The sequence below is a fragment of the Protopterus annectens genome, chromosome 11.part0 (assembly GCF_019279795.1).
Source record: "Protopterus annectens isolate FY-2018-M chromosome 11.part0, PAN1.0, whole genome shotgun sequence".
Taxonomy (NCBI): Eukaryota; Metazoa; Chordata; order Ceratodontiformes; family Protopteridae; genus Protopterus; species Protopterus annectens.
Window position 1 is genome coordinate 567527954 of NC_056745.1, and position 25890 is coordinate 567553843.

The 25890-nt window shown below is 38.2% G+C and overlaps 1 protein-coding gene across 1 annotated transcript in view; it reads left to right on the forward strand.

Annotated features, from left to right (window-relative positions):
* Positions 1-25890, forward strand: part of OTOGL (otogelin like) — a 3472886-nt gene that overhangs the window by 324094 nt on the left and 3122902 nt on the right. The window contains exon 6 of the mRNA XM_044088067.1: positions 21186-21337. Coding sequence (XP_043944002.1) covers positions 21186-21337 — 152 coding nt within the window. The remainder of the gene's footprint in view (positions 1-21185; positions 21338-25890) is intronic.

Below are 25890 nucleotides of genomic sequence, written 5' to 3' on the forward strand. Positions count from 1 at the left end.
GGTTTTAACTGTAGTTTATTTGTCTCATGACACCTTAATTAAAGGATTAAACTATTTGACAAAATGACATAATCAATTGCATGAAAATGAGAAATTGATAGTTAATAGGGATTTTAGTATGAAATTATAGCAGTATCAGTGGCACAGCAGGTAGTACACTCTTGCTTTGTGCTGGAAGACTAGAAGGCTGTGGGTTATATTCCCACCCCAGGGGTTTGGATTGCTGATAATGCAAGGCAGCATTAGGGGTGTGCTGTGCTCAATATGTTATTCTTCAGATGACGTGTTCAACTTAGGTTCTATCTGCTTGAACTGGTGGTAGCTTTGATGGATGTAAAATTTCTCATAGCATTTATTGGAAAGAGTAGGGCTTCTTCATTTAAAACAGTATTTACAATGCCATTTAAAAACTTACATATTTACAATTTATATAGAGTACAATTATCTATTCCTTTCCTTTATTGTCATGAAGTCATAACTATCCTACTTTGTATTATGTTAAAATTCTATCTTCCTTATCCTTACCTGACTTCCCCCACTCCTTTTCCTACAACCACCATCTAATTTTTCTTAAAATTACTGCTAGTGTCCATTTATCATTTAAAATGATTTCATTTATCCCTTCATTCCAAATGGCCCACACAATGTAAAATAATCTTTTATCTATTTTACAAACATATTTTTTATTTTTATGGCTATAATATCCAAACATAATCAAATCCATATTTATTTCATTTACCTCCTTTATATTTTGAAAGAACTGTTTTTTCACATAATTTTCCCGCAGTGTTCCAACCCTTATACATTGTAAGAAAACATGTTCCATATTTTCTTCTTTACCACACTATATACAGTTTCTTTTACTGATTTTTCATATGCCATATTTCATGTTAGTGTAATTTATTAATCACTAATCTCCATAAAAAATCTTGGTATTCTACTTTCTTATTACACCATGCTTTTCATACTTTTATATCTTTAACTTTTTCATTTGCTAGATAAACATAATCATAGTGTATCATGATATTTTATACCACACTTTCCTCTCATTTTCTATTTCATTACTTTTTGTTTTCCATAAAATATATTTTTTCTTGGAAATATGCCATTTATGCATTTAAACATTATTTCCTCTTTTGAAATTTTTAACCTATCTCAATACCGCTTATATTTGTACTTTAGTAAATTTACTCATAACTTTTCATTTTTATCATTTATCCAAAACAAAACTTCATACAAATACAAAGAAGCAGCATAAATAATTGTGTTCAATAATCCTAAACATCCGTCTTCCTTATCTGTATATAAGACTCATTTCTTCAGTGGATTCAGTCTAGAACCCCATATAAAAAAAATACTTGTATTTCTTTTTCATAGCTTATTGGCAACATAAAGACACTAGCTAAATATGTATAATCTTTTGCAGTATAACTGAATTAATCAAATAAACCTTTTTATAAATCCATAGCTTGTATGTTTCCAAAAAAATAAAAAAGCTCCTTTATTTCAACTATTATCCTATTTCATTGCTCCTCACTTACATTTTTACCCTAAATCTTATTCCTAACAAAGATATTTATTTCACTGAAAAAGATACTTTTCCTATATTTACTATATCACCCAGCCCTTTATATTTTTCTTTATTTAAGATCATGCCTCTTATGTTTAAACATTGATGTGCAAAATATATAACGCCTTTCATCCAGACTTTGTTTCTTGTAATCAATATACTATCATTTGCATAAGCAAACACAACTGGAATTTATATCCCTTCATTAGTAATATAAGTAGCAACTTTCATATGCAAAGTTATATCTTTAACTAATGTATTCATAACTAATTCAAATTATATGCAAATCATAGGACATCCCTGATGTATGCCATTCTTTATATCTATTTCTTTGAAACAAACACTAGACTGGACTATTTATTTGCTTAAACATCCATTCAGTAAAATTCTTAATTTATTTTTATTATATGCAGAACAACATATATTCTTAATTCTCCCACTAATGCTATACTCTACTATAATTGTCCTCTGAAGTTTATGTTGTACTGTATCAAATGCTTTATTTAAATCTTTTATCAAAATCTTGATTTCATCAGTCCTGTTTATAATATCTTCCACAATTTCTTTTACGATCAATAATAATTCCTGACATCCTTTTCCCTTTAAACTAAATATACTATCTTTCATAATACATTCAATTTTAATTTCCATTCTCTTCTGAATTACTTTAATTAAAATCTTATAATCTGCATTGCTCAATACTATAAATCTCCAATTTTCAATTTTATTTTTATCTTCCTTTTTCCGTACAACTTTAAATATACCATTGCATAAATATTTATACATTAAACCTTAATTTAACCACTCATTTATAACTTTTAAGATATTTTTTTCTGACAATCTGTAAAATTCTCATAAAATTAATATCCTGTTCCATCTGGTCCTGAAACCAACTAAATTAACTGTCCAAGTACCTTATCTAATTCATATAAGGACATCTCATTTTCCAGTTCTTTATTCTCTTATTCTGTTATTTTTAATAAGCCATTCTGTTTTTTGTACTTTCTATCTTGAAACATTTTCTTTACATAATTTATTACAATTTACTTCTCCTTTATCATCTTTTATTTCCCTCATTATTCTAGTATTCATGTAACCATACTACACAAATAAGTTAATACCTCTTCTATTTTATGCTGTAATATATTTGCTTAAATAATAATTCTTAAATTTTCTCTTGATTGTTTTCATAAATTCTCCATTCTGTGACATAACATTCTCTGTCATTCCTTTCCAAATGCTTAAAACATCTATATACATTGTTTTATAATTTGTTTTTTCCACTTTTCTTTCATCTATAACTTGGATCAGTTTTTATAACACTCTCAAGTAGAAATGTGATCTTCCCATAATTGAAAACTTATTTTCTTTCCATTTTTATCCTATAATTTCTCATTTATTTTTTTATTCCTTTTCCCTATGCAATATAGTCCTTATTTTCCTGTATCTCTACCCATATGGCTAAGTGATCTCAAAAGCCTGTTTCAAGTGTCTCTCCCTTACCTATATTTAAACCATGTGATATAATAAGATAATCCATTTCAGTCTTATATACATCTCGACTATATGTACACAAATTATTATTCCAATTTTTTAAACTGTCACATTTTATGACTTCAAAAATGTTCTTAACATTATTTCCTCTCTTCTTTTTTTCCTCCTCAAATCACAATTAAACTATCCCATTAATATTATATTCATATTCATTACTATATAATCCAGAATTTTATGAAATAAAATGTCCCTGTCTGTACTTGTAACATAGGTATAACATGCTATAATTCTATATACCTGATTATGCTATCTGAGATCTACAACAATTAATCTTCCCATCATTACCATTCCTTAGCAGTCTCGGCAGATAATTTATTTTTCTGTCAGTCTTCTGTTAAAATAACTTCAGATTCCTCTGATTGGATTTTGTCCTTAATTTTACCCCATAAAACATCTTTTCCACTGTCTAGCTTGGTCTGCAAAAACAATTCACCCAAAATATCATCCCGCAACTCTCCCCACTGAATGATTGTAATAAAACATCCATTGTTGTTTTGAACATTTGCTTTCAATTAAGCAAACACATTTTGCTGAAACAGATCCTCAGAATCCTGTAGAGCCTTAAACACCATACCAATGTTCACTTTTGTGCTACCCACCATCTTGGATCTCCTTGAGTGCTGTTCTCCCTGCCACCACTGCATTAGTATGGGAACAAGCACTCTCCTAACAAGTAGGGGGTATTCCCCAATGCCTTGGCTAAATTTCACCTCATAGTAGAAATGCCACCAAGAGTGCTATCCTGGTTAATAAAGGATAAATAAAAAAATAAAAATAAAATAAAATAAATAAAATTGCCTGCTACAAGAACAAATAACTAAATTAGGTTTGCAGCAGTTGGTTACTAATCCCACTCATAAACTGTTAAGGTTTCTGTTGATCAGTAGTCTGGGTACTGGTAAATCACAGATTGCCTGATTTAAAATGTAATATTTTCTTTGATCTTATCATTGACCATCTATAAAGCTGCAGAAATATATCAATGTTAATAACTGAATGTTCAGTATTGGTATGTAATGACTTGGATAAATAGGTTTGGTCAAAATCTTTTATGCTAAATTAGTAGATGAAAAAGTTATTAACTTCAATACATTGGGAAATTAAGTTATTGACAACCTGACATCACTACATCATGTGAGGATTAAACACAAAAGTAAAGTTTTTAGATGGCTTCAGGTGTATAATCTAATAGTAAGCTAAAAATAAATAATATAAATGGCTTTGAAAGGCCAATTATGTGACAGTTGGAAAAGGATATATAAACCAAAGAAGTCTAGTGAAAAGAGGATGTAAAAATAAAAACTACACTGGTCAAACAAGATTGTGTAATACAAGAGGAGTATCACCCAAACATTTAAGGTTTTGAATATTATGATGGTAAAGAAGGAACACAGGACCAAAATGATAAGATACCTACTCATATACACTCTTTAGACAGACTTGTAAGTTCTTGCAGTCCTTACCAAGAACTTAGTTCTCACCTCCCAAATTTATAAAGCCATGCATGATGACACTGATGTAAATTTGGGTCTACCATCCAGATGTCAAGATTAGTTTCAAAGCTTGCCAAAGTAATAGCTTGTTTGTCCATAGTCATAACTTATTCCTTTGGTTGAGAACATGTTAGGAACCTATCCCTTCAGCAAGGCATGTTTATTTGTTTGTGTAGATTTAGGCCTCTAGAGTGGGTGCTTTTAGGGAGCCTATGAGTCTATTGTCAGCTGTTTTTTCAATTGCAGATAGACTGAAGGAAAAGGCTGAAACCATTTTCAGTGACTGTGGAATTATCCTTTTTCTCCACTGTTGTGTCACTTCAGAGTAGGTATACATACATTAGGAGGTGTCGGGGGTATCTTCTCACACAGGGGGTGCATGAGGTTCCCCCTGCAAATAATTTACCTCTGACATTCACCAAAGATGTTTCTACAGCATTCTCTTTTGATTAAAATAAATTCAATTGCTCAATATGATTCTATCTGTAGAGCACTGGTTCTGTGAAGAAATAGGAAGCAAACAGGACTGGTTCATTTATCATTCAAAAAATGAGATGCAGGTCAACTTTGAACCAACAGAAGGCTCCTGAATATAAGAGGTCATGCTAATCTGTCAGGATAGTTGAAGGATTTAAAGCCCTAAATTTTCTTGTTTAGAAATTTTTGGAATGATAAGTCTGGATTCATACACAGCAAAGAAAACACTGTACTTGATGATGGGTTTGATAATGGAAGATTAAAGTGGTAGAATGACATCTTTGTATCCTGAAGATATTCCTTTGGAAAGTAACTGCCCAGATAGAAGGATTCCCTGACTATGGTGGAAGCATGATGAACGATGAGAGATTATTGTCCACATAAGTACCCATGTTTTGTAATGACCATATCTGTATGAAGAAGAGTACCATTTTTGCATATAAGAGGGAAGAAGCTTTTTTGCTAAACACTGCCAGCTGCAGTTTTTTGCATTTAGCTTAAGACTCTTTTTAGTAAACGAGGTGTGTGCATATTCCAGCTTTTGCTGGAGCTGTTTAGTAACAGTGGATGACAGGATAACACTGGCTTGCTTGCACTCATCAGCAAGCTTGGTCAACCACACTTTTGGTGTATTGGCTTGGATGTCTTCAAAGTAAAAGCCAAACAGGAGAGGGCCAAGCAATTATACATGTGCTGCTCCACTAGTCATAATATTACATTGAAAAAGAGAATATGAGCAACTTTCACAAGTTGGGATCTATGGAGTAGCGAATTGGCATTCCAGCAGATGCACAGTGGTTTGTGTTACTTTGTTTAGTTTTTCAATAATATTAGTGTGGAATAGTATCAAAAGCCCTGGCCAGATCATAGGAAATAACTAGCCTAATGGCCCTAGGGCCCTTACAAGCTTAGCCAAGTACTACCCTTATTTTCACGATCAGCACCTATTACCCCTGTCCAAGAGGGACACAGTTGGAACCCCCAGGGTGAATTTATGATTACCCATCTAATCGTCCAGATTGCGTTTGAAAAAGGCCAATGAGATGGTCTATTTGAAGTGGGGGGTCTATTCCAAAGGTATGGTAACCTCTAGGAGACAAATCTGTCTCTCAAGCAGGTTCTTTTAATGTTCTTTTAATGTCACATACCAGGTTAATATCTTTAGAGCTAGTAATCCGTGTACCATTTGACTTACGGAGATGCAGCATTTCTAATAAAGCAGGGTCAGAGATTGCCTTGTGTGCAAGGTAGAGATCACTTCTGAGTAGTCTGTATGAAACAGAATAATCTGACAGTGATTTCAGATGATCCACGATATGACAAATGCTAAAGACCTAGAATTTTCCTTGTGACAAACCTTTGTGGCCCCTCCACTTGCAACAGGTGCTTGGAAAGGTACATACTAAAAGAGGAGTTGTACTCAATTATTGGCTTGATGAGGGAAAAGTACAGGGAGGTTATAACTTCTTTTTTTCTGGAGGCAATGCCCTTACTTATGAGATGAGGAATATCGAATGCCCTTTTTACCACTGTGGAGACATGGTGGTCAAAGCTGAAGTTTCTGTTAACCTATGTGCCCAGGTTTATCACCACTGAGTGTGTAGTTAAAGTGTTGTTATTGATGTGGTAGTTAGCAGAAACATCACCCTTACCAAAAGAGATGCTAATACATTTTTTTGCATTGAGTTTAAGGCCATGAGTTTGGCACCAATCATTTGTTTGTGTAAGACCATCTTGTAGGATGTTGACATCATTTGGTATTTGGAGATTACCTATATCTTTGTTGATAAGGTCCATGATGATTCACTCCATGGCCTTGCAGATAAGGCTTATTAGGCTAACAGGTCTATAGTTGCTGGGGTTAGTGGAAGCACCAACTTTATGCAAGGGAATAATGGTGGCCATTTTCCATTTAGCTGGGATGAAGTAGTTCTTAGACTATGATTGAAAAGAATACTCAGTGGTGTTGCTAATTCTTGTTGGAGCCCATGTAGGATGCAGCCTAGGATGTTATCAGGTCCCATAGATGCTGTGTTCCTAGCCTTAGAGAGGGCATTGCCGATCTGCTCTTTAGAGATACAAGGTAGGGGACAGGTGGCAGGGATGTCATTGGGTGCCTGTGGTGGGGACAGGGGAGTAAAGTTTTCACAGAACCTGTCGGCCAACAGGTTAGCTATGTCCACAGGCTCAGTATATGTGGTATCATTAACTACCAGTTTGGCAAAATATGGGCCTTTCCTTTTAGGTTACAGATGTAACTAAAGAACATTTTTAGTTGAGGAAGCTAATTTGGATTCATAGTTTGCTTTGGTGGACTTCACAAGAAGTTTTATTTGCTTCTTTAAGCTGATAAGGGAGTGTTTCCAGTTTAGAATTTGCTCCCTCATACTCTTAGATAGCAATTTCTTCCTCTTATTGTAAAGCCTGTTAATGGCAGTTGTCCACCAGGCAGGTTTGCTCTTCTTTGAGGAGTTTGCTTTGGTCTTATTTGGTACGGCAAGGTTAATGCAGTTATACAGGTGTTTGTATAAAGCATTGGTGTAGAACTCGGCATAGTTGCCAGTTCTATTTGTGGGGGGAGGTGCAGAGAAGCTATTTCTGCCATCCTGTAAGAGGTTATAATCTGCTTTGGAAAAGATTTTTAACTTAGTTGCTGCGGGGGGGGGGGGGGGTCAGGTGTGATAGTTACTTCAAATGAGACTGATTTATGGTCAAATATCACCAGGGAAGACCTCGCAGTGGGGGTGCTACAGTGGTTCCCCCATATTGATAAGCACCAGTTCCAGGATGTTGGCACCCCTTGTGGGGTTGTCAACCACTGGTCCAGGGCATTGGAGTTAACAAAGTCGAGGAACCTTAGGGCAAATGAGTCTGAGCACTAGTAATTTACCCAGTCAGTGGATGGGTAGTTAAAGTCACTCAAAAGCATGGTGTTCGGATGTATCTTGATAGACTCAAGTAAATCCAAATAGACAGAGTGGGTGTCCTGATTCATGGAGGGGGTCCTGTGGCTGACAATGACTTGAATAGGTGTCCTACCAACAGTTAATTGCACCGGAAGTATCTCCAGGGAATCATGCTGTTTGACCAATCTGGAGGTGTATTTATCTTTAATGAAAATTGATACACTGCCTGCTTTAGTTTTCATGCCTTCAGTTTGTGGTCTGAACATGTGGACGGAGGTGTAACCTGGTATGGCTGGGGTGCCCTCCACAGCCTTGAACCAGGTCCCAGTGACTGCACAAATGTTAGTGCCTTCCATGGTGAGGACTGCTTCCAGTGAGTGCAGTTTCATGTTAAGACTCCTAGCATTTAGCAGCATAACCTTGAGGTTGTTTTTAGATGGCGTTTTTACATTGCGAATTTTGTCCTTGAGACACTGCCTACAAAAGGCACAATGGGGGTGGCAAGAGCTTTAGCCATTAGCTGAAATCCCAGGGGTGACAGATGAAGACCATCTCAGGCCAAGCATCCAGGTCTGTCGATTATGTCATCCCAGGCTGATAGATACTGGATCTTCTTAGAATAACACCAGAAATTAATCCAATTATTGAAGTCAATCATTTTGTGTTTGCATCGAGGCATCATCCTAGGTGAAAGTAAAATGCTGCTTAAGGCTAGGGACATACCTGCCTGAGACACTTAGTCCAAGAGCTCAGTCATGTCTCTCTTCATATAGTCCAGAGAGGTACATCTCTAGTTGTTCACACCAACATGGACTATGACAGAGTCATAACAGTACCTGTTGCTGAGAGATGAGTGCATGTGTGAAATGGCATATCCTGGCACCTGACAGATATCTGACCATGACCTTTTCCTTATCCAGCCTGGTGAGGGGACATCTGTGTGTCTCACAATGGAATCATCTATCACTAATACGTTTGGTTTTGTGGTTTGCCTTAAGGGCTTGACAGGTGAGACACTAGTACATGAGCTATTATGTGTATTGTGTTGTGCAGTAGAATTATAATGTGTAGCATGCTTGTTTTTGTGTTTGTGAGGTCTCTGGTGGTTAGGTATGTTTTTGGTGAGGACCTCCGCATATGTAGGTATGTATGATGTGGGTTTGGGTGGAGTAGGAGGTGAGGTGTGCTTACTGACAACCTGCTCATTGCCATATGTACTAACTGGTGTGTGGGAGTGCATGGATTCAAGGTTCTTAATATAGTTGCATCTTTTATATGTTGAGTTTGTGTAGACTAGGAGAACAGGGTTGTTGGTGAACATGAGGTAGTTGGTACACTGCCTCAGGATGCCCATGTCAACCAAGCTGGCTGGGGAAACTGGGAAATTGTTCGTCTATAGTGTTTGGTAAATCCATCCATAGTGTTAGACAAATTTATATTGTCAGGAAAAGAGGTTGCACTTAGGAATGGCTAGTGGGTGTGAGGTGTGTTGGTATCTCTGAGGCAGGCTTAGTGTTCCACCTGACAGTAGAGCAGGGCTGCAAAAATACCTCTGGAGGACCACAAGCCAAGTGCTAAGGGAAAATTTAACAAGCAAAAAGCTTGTGTCTAAACTACCAACAGTGACCGCCACTATGTGGCAGTGCATGATGAGTGCAAACGTTGGCCTTAAACAAAACAAGAGATAACTATTATAAAACAAACTAGCCAATAAAGACGTTCTCTCTGAGCACTACTCCAATCACCCTCAATAAGCTGGGACCCAGAGAGCACTCTCCTCCCACAAAGGTGCAGAAGGGCTTTCACCCACAAGGATGGCTTGAATTTGATGCTCAGAAGTTACAAAATGGACCCAGAAACAGACAATGGGCTATACTACAGCTGAACTAGTACAGTATACAGTAAAATGTGGTAAAACACAGTTTAGACAATTCAAGCAGACAGTACAATGCAAATACAAATTAAGCATGCACTGTAAGAGCAAAAGCAGGCACTTATAGTTAGCTGAAAGCAATGGATGCCTCAGATCATTTGGTATCTCAGTGAAGAGCTTGTTTTAGTGCTCAAGTGATATCAAACAGTCTAGATTCAGCAAGTCTGAATCTAGCCTATACTATAAAATGCAGAAGTACTAGAAATTCAAAGTGCATAAAATCACAGTCACAACAGCAAAAACTGTTTAAATAAAGCAGCAATTCATCAGCAATTCCCAGCTTAGAAGGGTGTAGGCTACACTCTCCTGCCACAAGAGTCTAGGCCACAAACCTTCCTAATGTGAAACAACTGGTTTTAGAGCACAGACGCTTAAGCCAGAACTGAGACACTTCAGAAGACAGACACAATCGAACTTCAACCAGGAATTTTCAGCTTAGAAGGGTGTAGTCTATCCTCTCCTGCCACAAGAGTTTAGACCATGAATTCTCCCAATGTAAAATAACTGGTTTGTAGTCCAAGTGTTTAAACCAGACCTAAGCAACTTTTAGAATAACAGACACAATGAGCCTTCAACCAGCAATTCCCAGCTTAGAAGAGTGTAGGCTATTCTCTACTGCCACAAGAGTTTAGATCACAAATCTTCCTAATTTAAAATAACTGGTTTTGACCTCAAGTGCTTAAACTGGAACAAAGGCACTTAGAGCAATAGGCACAATATGCCTTCACCCAGCAATTCCCAGCTCAGAAGGCCAGAGGCCACCCTCTCCTCCCATAAGAGTGTAGACCGCGAAACCTTCTTAATGTAAAATAACTGGACTGAAGCCCAAGTCCTTAAACAAAAACTGAGAGACTTAACGTAACAATTACAATTTAATCAGGCAACTAACAGGCAGTAATAAATGCAGCAGAATAAATGCAATTGAATACTTTTACGAACAAGCAGCAAAAGCAAAATAAAGTAATAACATAGGAAGAGACACAAAAACAATAAAAGCAGCTGAAAAGGTTTTTTTAATAGAAAGAGAGGAAACAGAAGATAATTCAAGGTTAAGAAAATAAGGGGGGTAGGCCTTCCCAAATGATTTCACAGTACTTAGTAGAATGAACTGATACAAGTGGACTGGGAGGACTATCCAAAATCAAATTTATAGTAGAGGTGGGCAACTCAAAAGTTTTAAGAACACAACAACAGCTGGTCAGGTGGGTGGGAAAATAAAAAATGGAGACAAAATCAGAACACAGAAAGGAATCCTTTGGTAAAGTTAATGATCTTGAGATATGTTCACAAAACACAGTCTTTGCATAATATTGTTACCTAAGAGCAGTGCAGTAACACTCAGATGGGATTACTTTAACAAGTGCAAGCAGTGATAAATTCAACCAATAAATAAATCCAGCACAGGAATGTAAAATATCACTGAAACAGAGCAAGTAAAAAATATATACTTATATCGGCTTAATAATCCAGATGGTCTTAGAAGCACTCCAATTTTTGCAGCAGATAGCACTGAGTGACTGTTGTTCGCAGGCTTTTCAGCCTTTTCAAAGAAGCTTAGTAGGTGCAGGAGACAGAACGTGCCCATCACAAAACCAAACCATATACGAGCATGAGACTTCTCACCTTCTCTTTGTCGATGATTAAAAACTGTATAGTTCAGATGAGGAACTGAAAGTACAACTGCAAGTTGTCAAAACTTTTTCAAATTATATAAGAATGTCATTTGGTCTTGATAAATGTGCAAAAGCAACCTTTAAAGCAGGAAAACTGCAACGCCAGGAAAACATCAATTTGGGACAAGAATGTGATGTAAAAGAACTTCAGCAAGAAGGAGTGTATAAATATTTGGGAATTGATGAAGGATCAACAATAAAATATGAACAAATGCGAATAAAACTTAGTAAGGAATACTTCAGAAGACTTAAATTAATCCTGAAAACAGCACTGACATCTAGGAACAAAATCCAAGCTATAAACCAATTTGCTCTTCCTGTCCTAACTTACAGTTTTGGATTGATTGACTGGCCTCAAAACATGTTGGACAGATTAGATAGGAAAACAAGAAGGATGCTTCATGCTCACCAAATTTTATTTATTTATTTATTTTCGGTTTGATTACCGGGGGAGTCCACTGGGCCAGAAAATGCCCATTTTCAGTGGAGGCCCGGGGAGAAAAGCTCCATAAGCAATATGATACAATAAAGGTTACATAATGTTGAAGGTAAAGTTACAATTATAAAATTCATACAGTAAGAAAAGCAAATGCATAAAAATATACTTTTAAAACACAGTTAAAGATAGTAGAGAACACAATTTACATGAGTTTTCATTCAGGGCAGCAGGATTCAACTGCCTATACTACAAGGCTCTGAGGTTACATGTTATTTACAATATTTACATACTTGGAGTCAAGAGAGACATTTCTCAAACAGAGAGTATAGCTTAGGTTTGTTTTAGGAGAATAGAAAAATATTTGTTTGAGGGAGCATGGAGAAAGGAGTATAGAGAGCTCAAAGGAAAAAATTTCCTAGAATGTATGTAGGGTGAGAGCAGGAACATTTCCGTTTAGAAGACAGGTAAGAGAAAAGTTTGGACTTGAAGGAGTCAGAGTTTGGTAGGGTCCTAAGTAAAGGAGGTAGGGAGTTCCATTTTTTGCCTAGAGAGAAAAAGAGAAGGAGCTGGCCTGCAGGACGTTTGGGTTTGTGGATACAGATTAAACTTTGGTGTTCAGATCTCAGAGATCTATTTGGGATGTATGGGGGAAGGATGTTTGTTAAGGCTGGGCATTTATCTGGGTAGAATATTAATTTGTGAGCGGAAGTTAGTTGGAGATAATCTAGGTGGTTAGAGAGTTCTAGCCAGTTCAGAGATTGTAGGGAAAGGCAGTGGTGAGTAGAGTTTTTTAGATTTAGTTGCAAATTTAGAGATCTTATTATAGCAAGTTTCAAGTTTGGATGTGCTAGAGGAAGACAGGTTAGTTAGTAGAGGGGCTCCATATAGTAAAGAAGGTAGAAGGTAGGTAGTTGCTAAGGTGTGCCTGGAGGAATTGGAGAGAAAGCGGTTATTCCTATAAAGCATGCCTAACTTTTGGTGGGTTTTCTTTATGTTTTGCTGTATGTGGATATCAAATTTAAGGTGTTCGTCTATTGTAATGCCGAGGAGTTTTGCAGAAGGGACCACTTCTATAGCAGAGTTGGTTTGGCTTAGGACTTTGAAGACATTTTTGTCAAAAGAGAAAGCCCTGGAGGGGGGGAAAAGAAGTATTTTAGATTTATTGGAGTTGAGAGAGAGAGATGGTTTTGGTGCATCCAGTTCTCAGTAGTAGAGAAAGCTATTTGGGTTTTAGTTAGAAGTTCAGGAAGGTTAGAGGCGGTGCAGACTAAGGTGGAGTCATCAGCGTATTGGATAACTGTTGTGTCAGGAATGACAGAGTGAAGATTATTTATAAAAATGTTGAAAAGCAAGGGACCAAGGATGGACCCTTGTGGAACGCCGGTGGGAGTTGGTAAGAAGGAGGAGGTAGAGTTCTTCCATCTGACAGCTTGAGATCTGTCAGATAGGTAACTGGAGAACCAGGAAAGGGTATCTTGGGAGAGATGAAGGTTAGACAGATGAAAGAGAAGGTGTTTGTGGGAGATGGTATTGAAAGCTTTAGAGAGATCTAGGAGTACTGTGGATACTAGTAGTCCAGAATCTCAGGCTCGATTTACAGTTTCTAAGAAGGATAGTAAGGCAGTAATGGTGCTGTGGCTGGGGCGGAAACAGTGTTGGGTAGGTGTTAGGAGATGATTCTGAATTAAATAAGGCATAAGTTGGTGGTGGACACATTTTTCTAGAATTTTTGATATTGGTGAAAGTAGGGCAATGGGGCGGAAATTGGAGATATTGGTGTTTTTGCCTCCTTTGTGAAGAGGTAGAATGTAGGCTGAACGCCAAAGTTTGGGTACATAAGACTCTTTTAAGGATCTGTTAATTAGAATGGAGATTGGGAGAGCAATACCTTCAGCAGCACATTTGAGGAAGGAGGAAGGTAAATTGTCAGGGGCATTGGAGCATGGCTTTAGTTTGGATAGGAGCCTTTTTATAAAAGTGGTTGAAACAGGTTTGAGCTGGAAATTGAGTGGAGAGTTATTAGGAGTGTTAGGTGTTGAGGAAGGGGAATTGGATGGATTATTGTTTGGGAAAGGTTTGGTTAGCAAAGCTATGGATTCTGTAAAGAAAGTGTTGAATTGAGAGCTTAGCTCCATGTCAGTTATACTAGGGTCAGGGCAGGAATTATTCCTGGACCCTGGATGGAGTAGGGAATTAACTGTTTTCCAGAATTGTTTTGGGTTCTTGTTAATGTCGGACTGAAATTTATTGTAGTAGTTTTTTTTGTCTTAGGTGATAAGTTTTTTTTACTTGGTTGCGTAGTTGGGTGTATTGGAGCAAGGTAGAAGACATTTTATTTTTCTGGTAAAGCTTCCAGGATTTATCCCAAAGATGCATGTTAAGTTTTGTTTCTTTGGACAGCCAAGGAGCAGAATTAGCTTTGACTCGTTTGTTTCTAGGAGGGGCTTGGGAGTTGAGAGTATTTAGGAAGACAGAGTTAAAGTGTTCTACAGCATTGTCAAGGGGAAGAGTATTTAGTATTTGCCAGTTTATATGTTTAAAAGTGTTTGAGAAAATAGTGGGGTTGAAGTTGCTAAGATTACGAGTGTGGATGTAGTGGTGTTGATGTTGGATGGAGTTGGCTGAGTGGTAAATGAATGCTGGGAGATGGTCGCTAAAGGAGTCAGGGCTGGTGCCAGAGAGAATTATTTTGTTGGGGTGAGAGACTAGGATCCAGTCAAGGATGGATCCTGGGGGGTGTTTTTTGTTAGGATGAGTGGTGGAGTGGATTACTTGGGAGAAGTTGTAAAGGTTAATGAATAGGGAGGGGGAAGGCGAGTTGATTTTATTCCAATCAATATTAACATCGCCACGGATGTAGGTTTCATATTTTATTTCAGTTGAGGCCCAGTGAAGAATATCTTCAAGGGTAGAAATGTTATTGCCTGGGGAGATATATAGGGAGATAATGCAGATATTCTTATGTTTATTTAATCGTAGTAGACTAGCGGTTAGTTTAGAATTTTTGAATTGTGGAATTGGGAATTGTAGGGGGATTAAGGAAAGATGGTTAGAGTAGATTAGCGCATAGCCTCCACCTTTTTTATTTAATCGGTCAGTTCTGTGAATTGGGAAACCAGGAGGTAAGATTTCAGAGTTGGCAATGTGAGATTTTAGCCAGGTTTCAGAGATAGCTAAGATGTCAGGTTGGTTGTGGTAAATCCAAGTTTGTAATTGGTGTATTTTGTTATTAAGGCTTTGGGCATTGATAGTGAAGAACTTTAGAGTGTTAGGAGAGGAAGCAAAAGTAGAGGAGGGAGGGGGAGAAGGGTCGTGTGAAGTGGGAGAGGTAGGGGGAGGGGGGAGGAGTTGTTAGTGGTGTGGCAGGGGCCAGGGTTGGGATGGATATCTCCAGATAAGGCTAGGTCATTGCAAAGGATAACTTTTAGCTTTTTGGGTTTATGCAGTGGGAGGCTGCTTGGGGCTAGTTGTAGTGTATGAGTGAAAGTTTTAGTTGTTGTGGAGAAGATTTTGGGATGGAATAGGTACAGTAGGTTAGGTTGAATTAGAGAGGAAGATATGTTATGAAAGTGGGTGGACTGCAATGGTTGCAGGTGAGAGCTAGAGATAGTTTGTGTGGAAGGAAGGTAAGGGGGAGTTTTGAAATGGTAAGAAGTAGCATAATAGAGAGGAATTAGGAGTATGAGAAGGGAGCATGGGACACAGATAGAGTAAAGGATTTGGAGGTCATGTTTAGAAAGGGAGCATTGGATGGAATAAAAGTAGTGGAAGTGGACAGGGAAAATTGGGAGGGGAGAGTTGAGGAAGTAGATGGGATTAAAATTGTTTGTAGGGGAGAGAAAGAGACTAAGTTAAGGAGGGGAAAAGTATAGTGGTGCGGGAGGAGTAAGAGGGGGAGGGGTAATGAGGAGAAGGCTAGGATTAGATAATTGGTGAGAGAGGGAGGGGAAATATGAGGAATATATGTGGAGGTGCTGGGGCGGGTGGGAATTGGGGGCAGCGTAGGGGAGCGGAGTGAGCCCGCAGGGCAAACAGAGTGGGAAGAGCCAAAGGAAGGAGAATGATAGGGAAAACAATTAGGAGAGTGAGAGAGCAGAAGGTAAGTTTGCAAAGATGTGCAGTGGGTTAAAAGACTGACAGGGAAATATAGTTGTTGGTAGACATATAGAAGAGATGACAGTAGAAGAAGGTAATAGGCTTTGAGGGGGAATAGAGATGGGCGTTTGCTAAGTGGAACAAAAAAATATGAGGATAGGAAATCCAGGGAGAAATAGAGAGGGAGAGAGCAGTAGAAGAGATGTATAGGAGCTAAGTAGGTAAGATAAGGAGGAGAGAGGGAAAATTAGTAGAGGCAGCAAAAAGGTAGAGGAGCGTCACCTAGTAGGCAGTCAGATTGATGCAACAAAGTCTCAAATCCAGTTGGGGTGGAGCTATTGAAGTCAGAAAAGGGGTAGAAATATACTAGAGAGAGTAGGGTTATTTAAGAGATGAGAAAAGGGGAAAACTTTGTGTGCTGGCTAACCTGGCAGGGGAAGCGCACCATGACCTACTTGAGTTTATGTACTACCTTAAATTGTTACAAAAGGTTAAGAATAACACATACTTTCACTGAAAGTTCCTTGCTGGGAGAAAAATGGGAGTTTAGATTTGATCAGAAATTCCTTGGTTGTGGGTTCTTAGTGTGGGCTTGGCTTCTGGTAGGGAAGAGCAGGTTAGAGCCGGATGGGCAGGAGCACAAATTTCACTGAAAGTTCCTTGCTGGGAGAAAAATGGGAGTTTAGATTTGATCAGAAATTCCTTGGTTGTGGGTTCTTAGTGTGGGCTTGGCTTCCAGTAGGGAAGAGCAGGTTAGAGCCGGATGGGCAGGAGCACAAGTTTCACTGAAAGTTCCTTGCTGGGAGAAAAATGGGAGTTTAGATTTGATCAGAAATTCCTTGGTTGTGGGTTCTTAGTGTGGGCTTGGCTTCCAGTAGGGAAGAGCAGGTTAGAGCCGGATGGGCAGGAGCACAAGTTTCACTGAAAGTTCCTTGCTGGGAGAAAAATGGGAGTTTAGATTTGATCAGAAATTCCTTGGTGGTGGGTTCTTAGTGTGGGCTTGGCTTCTGGTAGGGAAGAGCAGGTTAGAGCCGGATGGGCAGGAGCACAAGTTTCACTGAAAGTTCCTTGCTGGGAGAAAAATGGGAGTTTAGATTTGATCAGAAATTCCTTGGTTGTGGGTTCTTAGTGTGGGCTTGGCTTCTGGTAGGGAAGAGCAGGTTAGAGCCGGATGGGCAGGAGCACAAGTTTCACTGAAAGTTCCTTGCTGGGAGAAAAATTGGAGTTTAGATTTGATCAGAAATTCCTTGGTTGTGGGTTCTTAGTGTGGGCTTGGCTTCTGGTAGGGAAGAGCAGGTTAGAGCCGGATGGGCAGGAGCACAAGAGTAGGATACTGTGTAATGCTGGAGCCAGGGATGCACAGCAGCCAGGGGGAGGTCAGTAGAATAAACTACTGATATAGAAAAATCAGTGCATACCAAGATTATATATTCCCTGTTCAGAAGGAGGGATGAGCCTCCTTGAAATTGATTATATGTATAGATCTGCAGTTGTGGGACTCCACACATATCTGCTGACCACACAAGACCCAAACATAGTGAACATTTTGAAACATGATGAGAATAAATCTAAGATGACTTCTCTGCTTAATCTAGCAGAAGCTTATTGTTGTCAAGCAGGAATGGAAATCAAACCAGAAGTAGATAAAAATCAGGCAACAACTGAATGTGCCAAAAAACAAAAGAAAGAATATAAGGTGAAGGATCAGATGAGAAGGCAAGAAATTTGGAAAAAGCATAAATATAGTTGCAAGTATAGAAAACATCTGGAAGAACCTCATGTTGATCAGAACGAATGCAGGAATGGTTAAGGAGCGGCAAATTCAAACCAAGAGATGAAAGGTTAATATTGTCAGCCCAAGATAGTGGGCTACGTACATGTTGGTTTATAAAGTCCATTGAACATGTGGGAGAAATAGACAAATGTAGGTTTTGTAAAACCGAACTGGAAACAGTTGCACACCTCGTTGCTGGTTGCGACATACCAATGGCAGAAAGACTGTATACTGAAAGGCATAATAATGTGGTGAGACTGTGCAAACATTATGGTACTGAAGTGGCTGAAAAACACTGGAAACATGAGTCACAAAGCATCACAGAAAATGAAGAAGTGTACATCACAGGGGATCATCCAATACCAACAATTCAAAAGATAGATGCTAAAAAAACGGATATAGTGGTGTGAGTAGGAGGGCTAAAGCTAAGACTAAATTGTTGTTAATATATTGGCTATAGCCTTAGGGTCAGAATGTGTGATATTATTTATGGATGATCAAATGTATTGCTGGACAGTATTTCTTAATTTCCTGACATAATGGAAGAAAGATTTGTATTTTCCTTTAGTACCTGTAGAGAACTTAAGCTTGTACTTTGCTTTACATTTTCTAATAGTGTTGATAAGGTCCTTGCTGGCATGCTTCAGCGTGAGCTACAGGGATTGGGATTTATTATAGCTTTTCATTATTTTCCTTCTTTTGTCATATACTTTATTAGTACAGGAGTTCCATCATCATCCTCCTGAATTTGCCATTATATTTAGGGTGGATGGCTATTGACCAGCAGGGAAGTAACAGCTGGATTTGTCAAGGGTGATTTGAAACTCCAGGAGTTCTGACTTGGGGTTGTTGGTAATTTGATTTGAAGTGATAGTGTTTCTCACAAATAAATAGGGATGACTGATTTTAAAGGCACTCACAAATCCAGCCCTGATGGATCTGCTCTACATCTACAAGTCAAGCAGCATGAGGGATCTAAACTTAGTCAGCAACTCTTAACAAAACATACTGGAAAGACAGATATATGTCTCAGAGACTGAATCTTCATTGGAACAGGCTTCCTATTCACATTAAGCGGAGTACTTCCTTGGCCCTGTTCAAACGCAGGTGGGATCAATGGATGGGAAATCACAAATTCACACCCGGTGTAGTGCCTATGTCTACTATGGGCAGGAGCAATCTGTAAGATACACAGTGCACAGGCACAAATCCATACTATCCTATTGCCCCTAGGGGTTGTATATTGGGTACAATCAGGTTATATTGGCTGGGCTTGTAAGGGCCTTTAAGCCATTAGCCTAGTAATCTTCTATGAACCGATGAACCTATACAGATACTCACCTGCAGTTACTCAATGTCTTCAAGGCACAATTTGTACTAAACTACAAAAGAGAGGAAGAGCTGTTACTGCATTAAAACTATGTCACAGTAACTACACAAATATGAGTGTGTCTCAGTTGCATGACAGCTTTAAGTTCTGGCATCTTTCTATTTAGACTTCAGGCACTGAGTATTGCCACTTTATGTTGTCCAAATTTAAGTTTGAGTTTGCTATCTTGGAATGTCCAGTAGGGCGACTATGCCTACAAAAGGCACTGTGGAGATAGCAAAGACTTTAGCCAGTATGCAGAAGCCCTGGTATGAGAGTTGTAAACCATCCCTGGTGAAAACGTGAATCATATCTGCCATATCATCCCAGGCTGACACATACTGGATCCCCTTAGAACGACACTAACTACTTAGCCAGTTGTGAAACCCAGTAAGCTTATTTTGGATTTTGGGTATTATTCTCCATGAAAGAAAGATATTGTCCAAAACAAGTATCTTTTCTACTATCATGTCTGTCTAATTGTCTTACTGTATGGAGCAGCTTAGTTCAGTCACTCCCACATGGGCTACCACTAGGTTGTAGTCATACTGGTCTGATTTAAGAGACCTCAAGGTACTTGTGACATCATGGATCCTGACACTGGCAAGCTGTTTACAGTCAACCTGTTCTTATCAATTCTGGTGAGTGTGGAATTTGTACACTTAACTTAGTCACCTATGACTAAAACATTTCCGTATGTGGAAGTAGACTTCGTGCACTTTATGAGCTCATGCATGTTTTCCTAGTAACCTTTGGATGAGCTGTCTGGATTTGCAGTTTGCGTGACTGGCAAAGGAGAAGGAGAACATTTTGTTTTATGTGCTGGAGGCTGGGATTTTTTAGACTGTGCTGTAGGAGGCTTTGTAAATTCATTTTACATCCTCAGCATAATTTATAGGCCTGGCGATGTGTCATAACTGATGTGTTTTATGCTTAATGGTAGTGTGCTAGTGCAAGAGGTTTTCCATGTTATCTAAACATGTCATCTCTCACAAGTCATACTATCAGTTAGACAATGTAGCCAAGTACCAAGGAAATGTACTTTTCCAGCTTTCCAATCATTGTCATTGAATGTGATTTATTTATGTGCTCCTGGAGTAAAGCCTCTGTTGTAATTTACATGGTTATTTATATGGAAAATAGAAAAGTATATATTACTTATTACTACTATGTATAACTTAAATCTGGGGAAGCTCTGACAAGGATGAAAGCACCCATCTCTTATTTCTAACTTTAACCATGGTTTAAACAAACACCTCTAGCTTGAATCCTTTTTTCTTATTTTTAATAAGAATGCAAATGAATCTTTGACATGGCTCTTACATAAGAAGTTGTGAGTGGCCCATTTTTGTAATTTGTATGCCAACATCTAGAGCAATCAGTCCTGTACAACTAGTTTTCCCTTTTTGTTGATTCATACATTCAGTTGGTAGAAGAAGTTAACAGTCGGGAAGCATGACGCAGTTGCTATTGTAATTTGTGTATTGGCTAATACCTGGTCACAGCTAGAGCTAGTCTCACACAAATACACATAGCTAAGAGGTGATTTCCATGTGCTCCTTCTCTCACCAGAAGCAGTCTCATCTCAGCTTTTGCATGGCTCTGTAGGCTTGTTGTAGCCTTCTAGTCTATTCCCTGGATAGCATGTACATCAGTTTTGCTCAACAGAGAACAAAATGTATATTTGTACAAAATTTAAAACTGAAGAGTATTTTTATCAAAATTGCAACCAATCAGGGAAGTCATTTGTAGTTTTAAAATGTGAAATATGTAAACTCCTTGTTTTTTTTTTCACATAGATGACAGGTAATTTGTGTCTTCTTCTGCGGGTTATTATGTGGGGAAATTCTTACTCTATGAGCATGCATTCTTATCACATCTTTTGATTTTTTTTGTCCACAGTACCCAGTGCTGACAAGGCTAAAGATGGGATCTGTAAAACATGGGGACAGTACCATTTTGAGACTTTTGATGGCAGCTACTATTATTTCCCTGGACACTGTTCTTACATTTTTGCTAAAGACTGTAGTACAGTACCTCAGTATACAATATGGGTAAGGTAAAATTTTAATTGTTTTAAGTGTTTAATTTGACAATCATTAGGGAACTGGAGTTCCGCTGTGGCGACCCCTAACCGGGAAAAGCCGAAAGACTTTTAATTTGATTTGAATGACTGTGCATGGATTTTTTACTGTTTTTTTCAAGTAGTTAGTTTGTATTGAAAACCCATGGATGAGTAGTGCATGCTTTTGGGTTGTTTTGCAAAAGTAACGTATGGTAGAAAAATATGAGCCCTGCATCAGCTCTTTCCTGTTTGTTAGTTACAGGACCAGTCAATAAAATTATAACAGTTTATGTAGCCTTAATTTTGTTTTTTTTATTATGTGTTTTGTAATTCTGTCTTCGCTGCTGCCTCCCTTCTTTTTGCTTAAGCAGTGATTACTCATCTCTGATCTTTGATGCTGTGGTGCTTTACAAAATATAACACCATTTTGGAAAAGGCAGAGTGTTTGTATATTTCACATGGGTATAACTAACCAAAGTTGTTAACATCCCTTCTATCTGTGAGAACATCTGTGCATCAATATCTTTCAGATCCCCAGAGCTTGGTTGGTAGACATCCCAGGTACACTGCTGAAATCCATTCATTAGTGTGGCAGTAGGACATTGAGTACACCTGAGCTGTCATTACCTATGAAATGCACAGTCTGGACAGTGCGCACTGAACTGTTAAAGTCAGTAACTCCAGAATGCTACTTTTCTATGGCATAGTGCTTACATCCTATATGTACTTGGGTCAGCCTTCTCCCCTTTCTTGTACCTTATATAGCAGAATTAGTTCCTTAGTCCTCAACACACCATGCTGACCTCTGACAAGTTATTTGGATATTTGACAAAAAACTGAAAAAATCTAATGGAAAATGTAAGCTCTGATTCACTAAACACTGTTTCATATTGCTTTAAATAGTAAACCTTTATAGTGTCAACAACACCAAGAAAAACACTTGTACAATTGTTTTAATTCTCTGTGTAAACTTCTATTATATTTATAATCACTGCAGTATGAAAAAGTGTTAACTGGGTCTCATCTGAAAATGGACACTGCCTATGCCCAGCAGAACTAACCCAGTGGAAAAAAAAGTAAATCCACAAAATAAATAAATAAATAAATAACTAAATAAATAAACAAAAAGTGTGAATTTAGTTGAACCAATGCTTCATTCTTGATTACACACAAAATCCAATACAGGGTCACAGGAAACCTAAACCTATACCAAAATGTAGCAGGTTCATGCATGGAGATTTATCCTAAAGAAAGTGCCAACCCATCTGAGAACAGACACAAACACCCCACCACACATGTGTGCACTGGCTCGCCCACTCATTCTTTCTCACTCTGTCATATTTTAAGTGTTAGTCTCTCACTTTTTCACTCTCACTCTCACATCAGCATCAGTTTAGAAGCTTGCAAATTCATTTATAGTGCTTTGGAATGTAGGAGGAAAAGCTAGTAGCAAGCAAAAAATCCATGCAGACACAGAGAAGGCATGCACAATTCACGCAGAAGGGACCCCAGCGAAGAAACTGAACTGGAGAACCAAGTGAGCTATGCCAGCTCTGCATTAATAGCTCACTGAGAGCTACATGAATGCCACTGTCTGTATTTTACTGCCATCCTGTCCATTTCTGCAGCCATGTCATTAGTAGCTGGAATACAGAGAAGCTTCTACCCTCTGAAAGTCTTAAGTATTAGTACGTATACACTGACTTTATAAGAAGTGAATAATCAGAAACTACAGTGTGAAGAAGACCCAGACCTGCTGTCTGGTGTGGTCACTAATATGCACACAGTGCTTACTTCTTCTTTGGTCGAGGAGAGTTTCCTTCTTGATCTCATTCCTTCTCTTACAGGCTGTTGCTTTTATACTTAGGATACTGGCATGGTTGATGTGAGCAGTACTCATTAATTGCACGACAAATCTGTATCTTATGTGTAACTGCTACGCTACTGCTGTTGCACTAGTCCTCTAAACAGCTGCCTTGACAGTGCTTTGGGGTAGTCCTACAAGGTGCGTTCTCATCCTTTGGAGCATCTAAAAAGTACACTACCTCAGCATTTCACTTCTCGCCTATCCCTTCAGCCATTGTCACAAAACTGCATCATCAGTTTTAAAATGCTACAGCTGCCCTACTTTAGGCCTAGTAGCCACAAAATACAGTGGCAAGCAGTTAGTGAACTGATCATCTCAGTATGTACTCTTTGCACCTGACGATTACCAGATACACAGATAGCAAAACACTGAAAATAAGCATTAATTCTAACTCTGTGTAAGAAAGACCTGTAAACCTCACTACCACATATCAATTACCAGTAAACAGACTACTAGAAAAAGCTCTACGCTTCCAAGAACATCATTCGCTCTAGCAGTCTCCTAATTTTCTCACAAAAAAGCTTTCTTACTAACCATGGCATTCACAAATCCCTTCTATCAAATGTTGATTTTATCCTTTCCAAAGACAATAGAGTAAGGGTGGCTGCCATATTATTCTTAGACGTATGTAAAGCCTTTTACATGGCAAACATCTATCTTCTTATTTACACAGCTTGGTGTTTGCATTAAAGTGTAATGTAGGGAACTGCATTACTGTATCCTGCTTCAGCTACCAGTGGTATCTCACAAGGATCACTGCTGTATGTTCTACTTTTCTCCATTACTGTGAACAACCCATAAACAGATGCCACTGATTAAAGCTCTTTTAATGGTTAGATAACCCTTCTGTGCTGAATTCAGTTCCTGCTAATGCAGGAGAACAGTTTTTAACACCAGACATGGCACTTTCTCTCAACCTTTTGTTTACATCCTAGCAAATTAAAGGCCAAACTAACATCACAGACAAAACTACCTTTCTTAATTAGCATCTCTAGAAGAGATCCCTGTTTGTATTGTAAACAGCAAAAACTACTGTGAAGCAATCTATGAAAAGACCTCCCATTTAAGATACTCATAAAGAACTGCTTAACAAAAACAAACATCATTTGGAAAAACTTAGTAGAGTCATCAGTATGGCACCCAATAACCAAAATTATAATGAGCTACTACCATGCTCCACCCAAAACTTCTCTATGGTCACACAGAGTTCACAAAAATATCCCTAGGACCTTTCAATAAACTAAAGTCATCATACCTTAAAACTGTCAATTTCACTCCCATTGCTGTGGTTTATTATATGTGTACCACTGGCCTACTCTGAACAAAAATTTGAATAGTTGTATCATTTTTTAGCCTAGTACACAAAATCTCTCACAAAAATATATGTGTCCCTCCCTGTAGTCCCTGGTTGCAAACCGAATACCAGCTTCGTCTGCTCCTTTGTTAGCAAAAGTCCTTAGAAATTCAGTGTTTTGGTTCATCTGCAACATAAACTTGAACCTATGACAGACTAGCCGCCTGGAGTGTATGATTGATTAAACTGTCCAGTTACAGGCATTTACCTTAGACTTCTCAACACTGAGATTAACTGGTTACAGCTAGCGCAGAACAATGCTGCCTGGAACTGACACAGACCATGCTGCCACGTGCAAGTGCTATGAAACTACTGTTGATGCGTGACTGCACTGGATTTTAGACTTGATTTATTCTTTTAAGGTTTAGATACTTATATTATTTTTGATTTTTGCTCTTATTTTATTACATTTTTTTCTTTTAAAGTTTGATTTACAGTAAATTTCTGAAAAGGAATTAAGACTTGCTAATTGGTGGGAGGAGCTGAGAAATAGGATCTCTTATTTAGCTGCATCCTTGTCTTGTCTGACTATTATTGGTGTGAAACTGCACAGGATTTTGGATTTGATTTATTATTTTAAGGTTTGGATACTTCCATTATGTTTGACTTTTACTGTTATTATATTATAGATTCTTTTATTTTATATCCTGTTTTACCTTAAAGTTTTTTTCTTGGAGTTTTAAAAGTTCTTGGCTAGGGTCACATTTATCTTCCATTGCTTGTATTTAACTGTGAGTGCTAGGAGAGTCATTTTTGTGCTTTTAAAGTTGGTGGCTTTTGAATTGCTTTCCCTTACTGTAAATTTGACTTTGGAAGCTCATCTCGGTCTCACCTCAAGTTCTCATTCTACTGGGCACTGAAATGTCAAACTCGGAAGACCCTTTACCTTAGACTTTTGATGAGTTCATCTTGGTTTTATATCATCCTACTCACTTAGTGCACACTACAGTATTCAGAGTATTAAACCCTGTTCATTTACTTTTAAAATCTATAACATCTGGGACTAGATTACCAATCACTGGAGAGCCTATGGACTGCTTCTTAGGAATCATCTTGGAATTAGTGCTTCTGTTTTGCTCCTGGTGAGAGAAGGAGCAGAGAGACATTATTTCCTAGCATTCCTAGAAATTACCAATCATAGGAAAGACAGAATTTGCTTCATATGATTCATCTTGGAATTAATACTATTTACTGTTTTTCTTTTGGTGAGATAAGGGCCATTGATTCCTGTAGATCTCTGAAGGGGCAGTGTGTATCAGGCTTGATTGAGTGATCTGCTTACAGGTTTGGAGAGAACCTCTTCAGGACCTTTGTGCAGTGT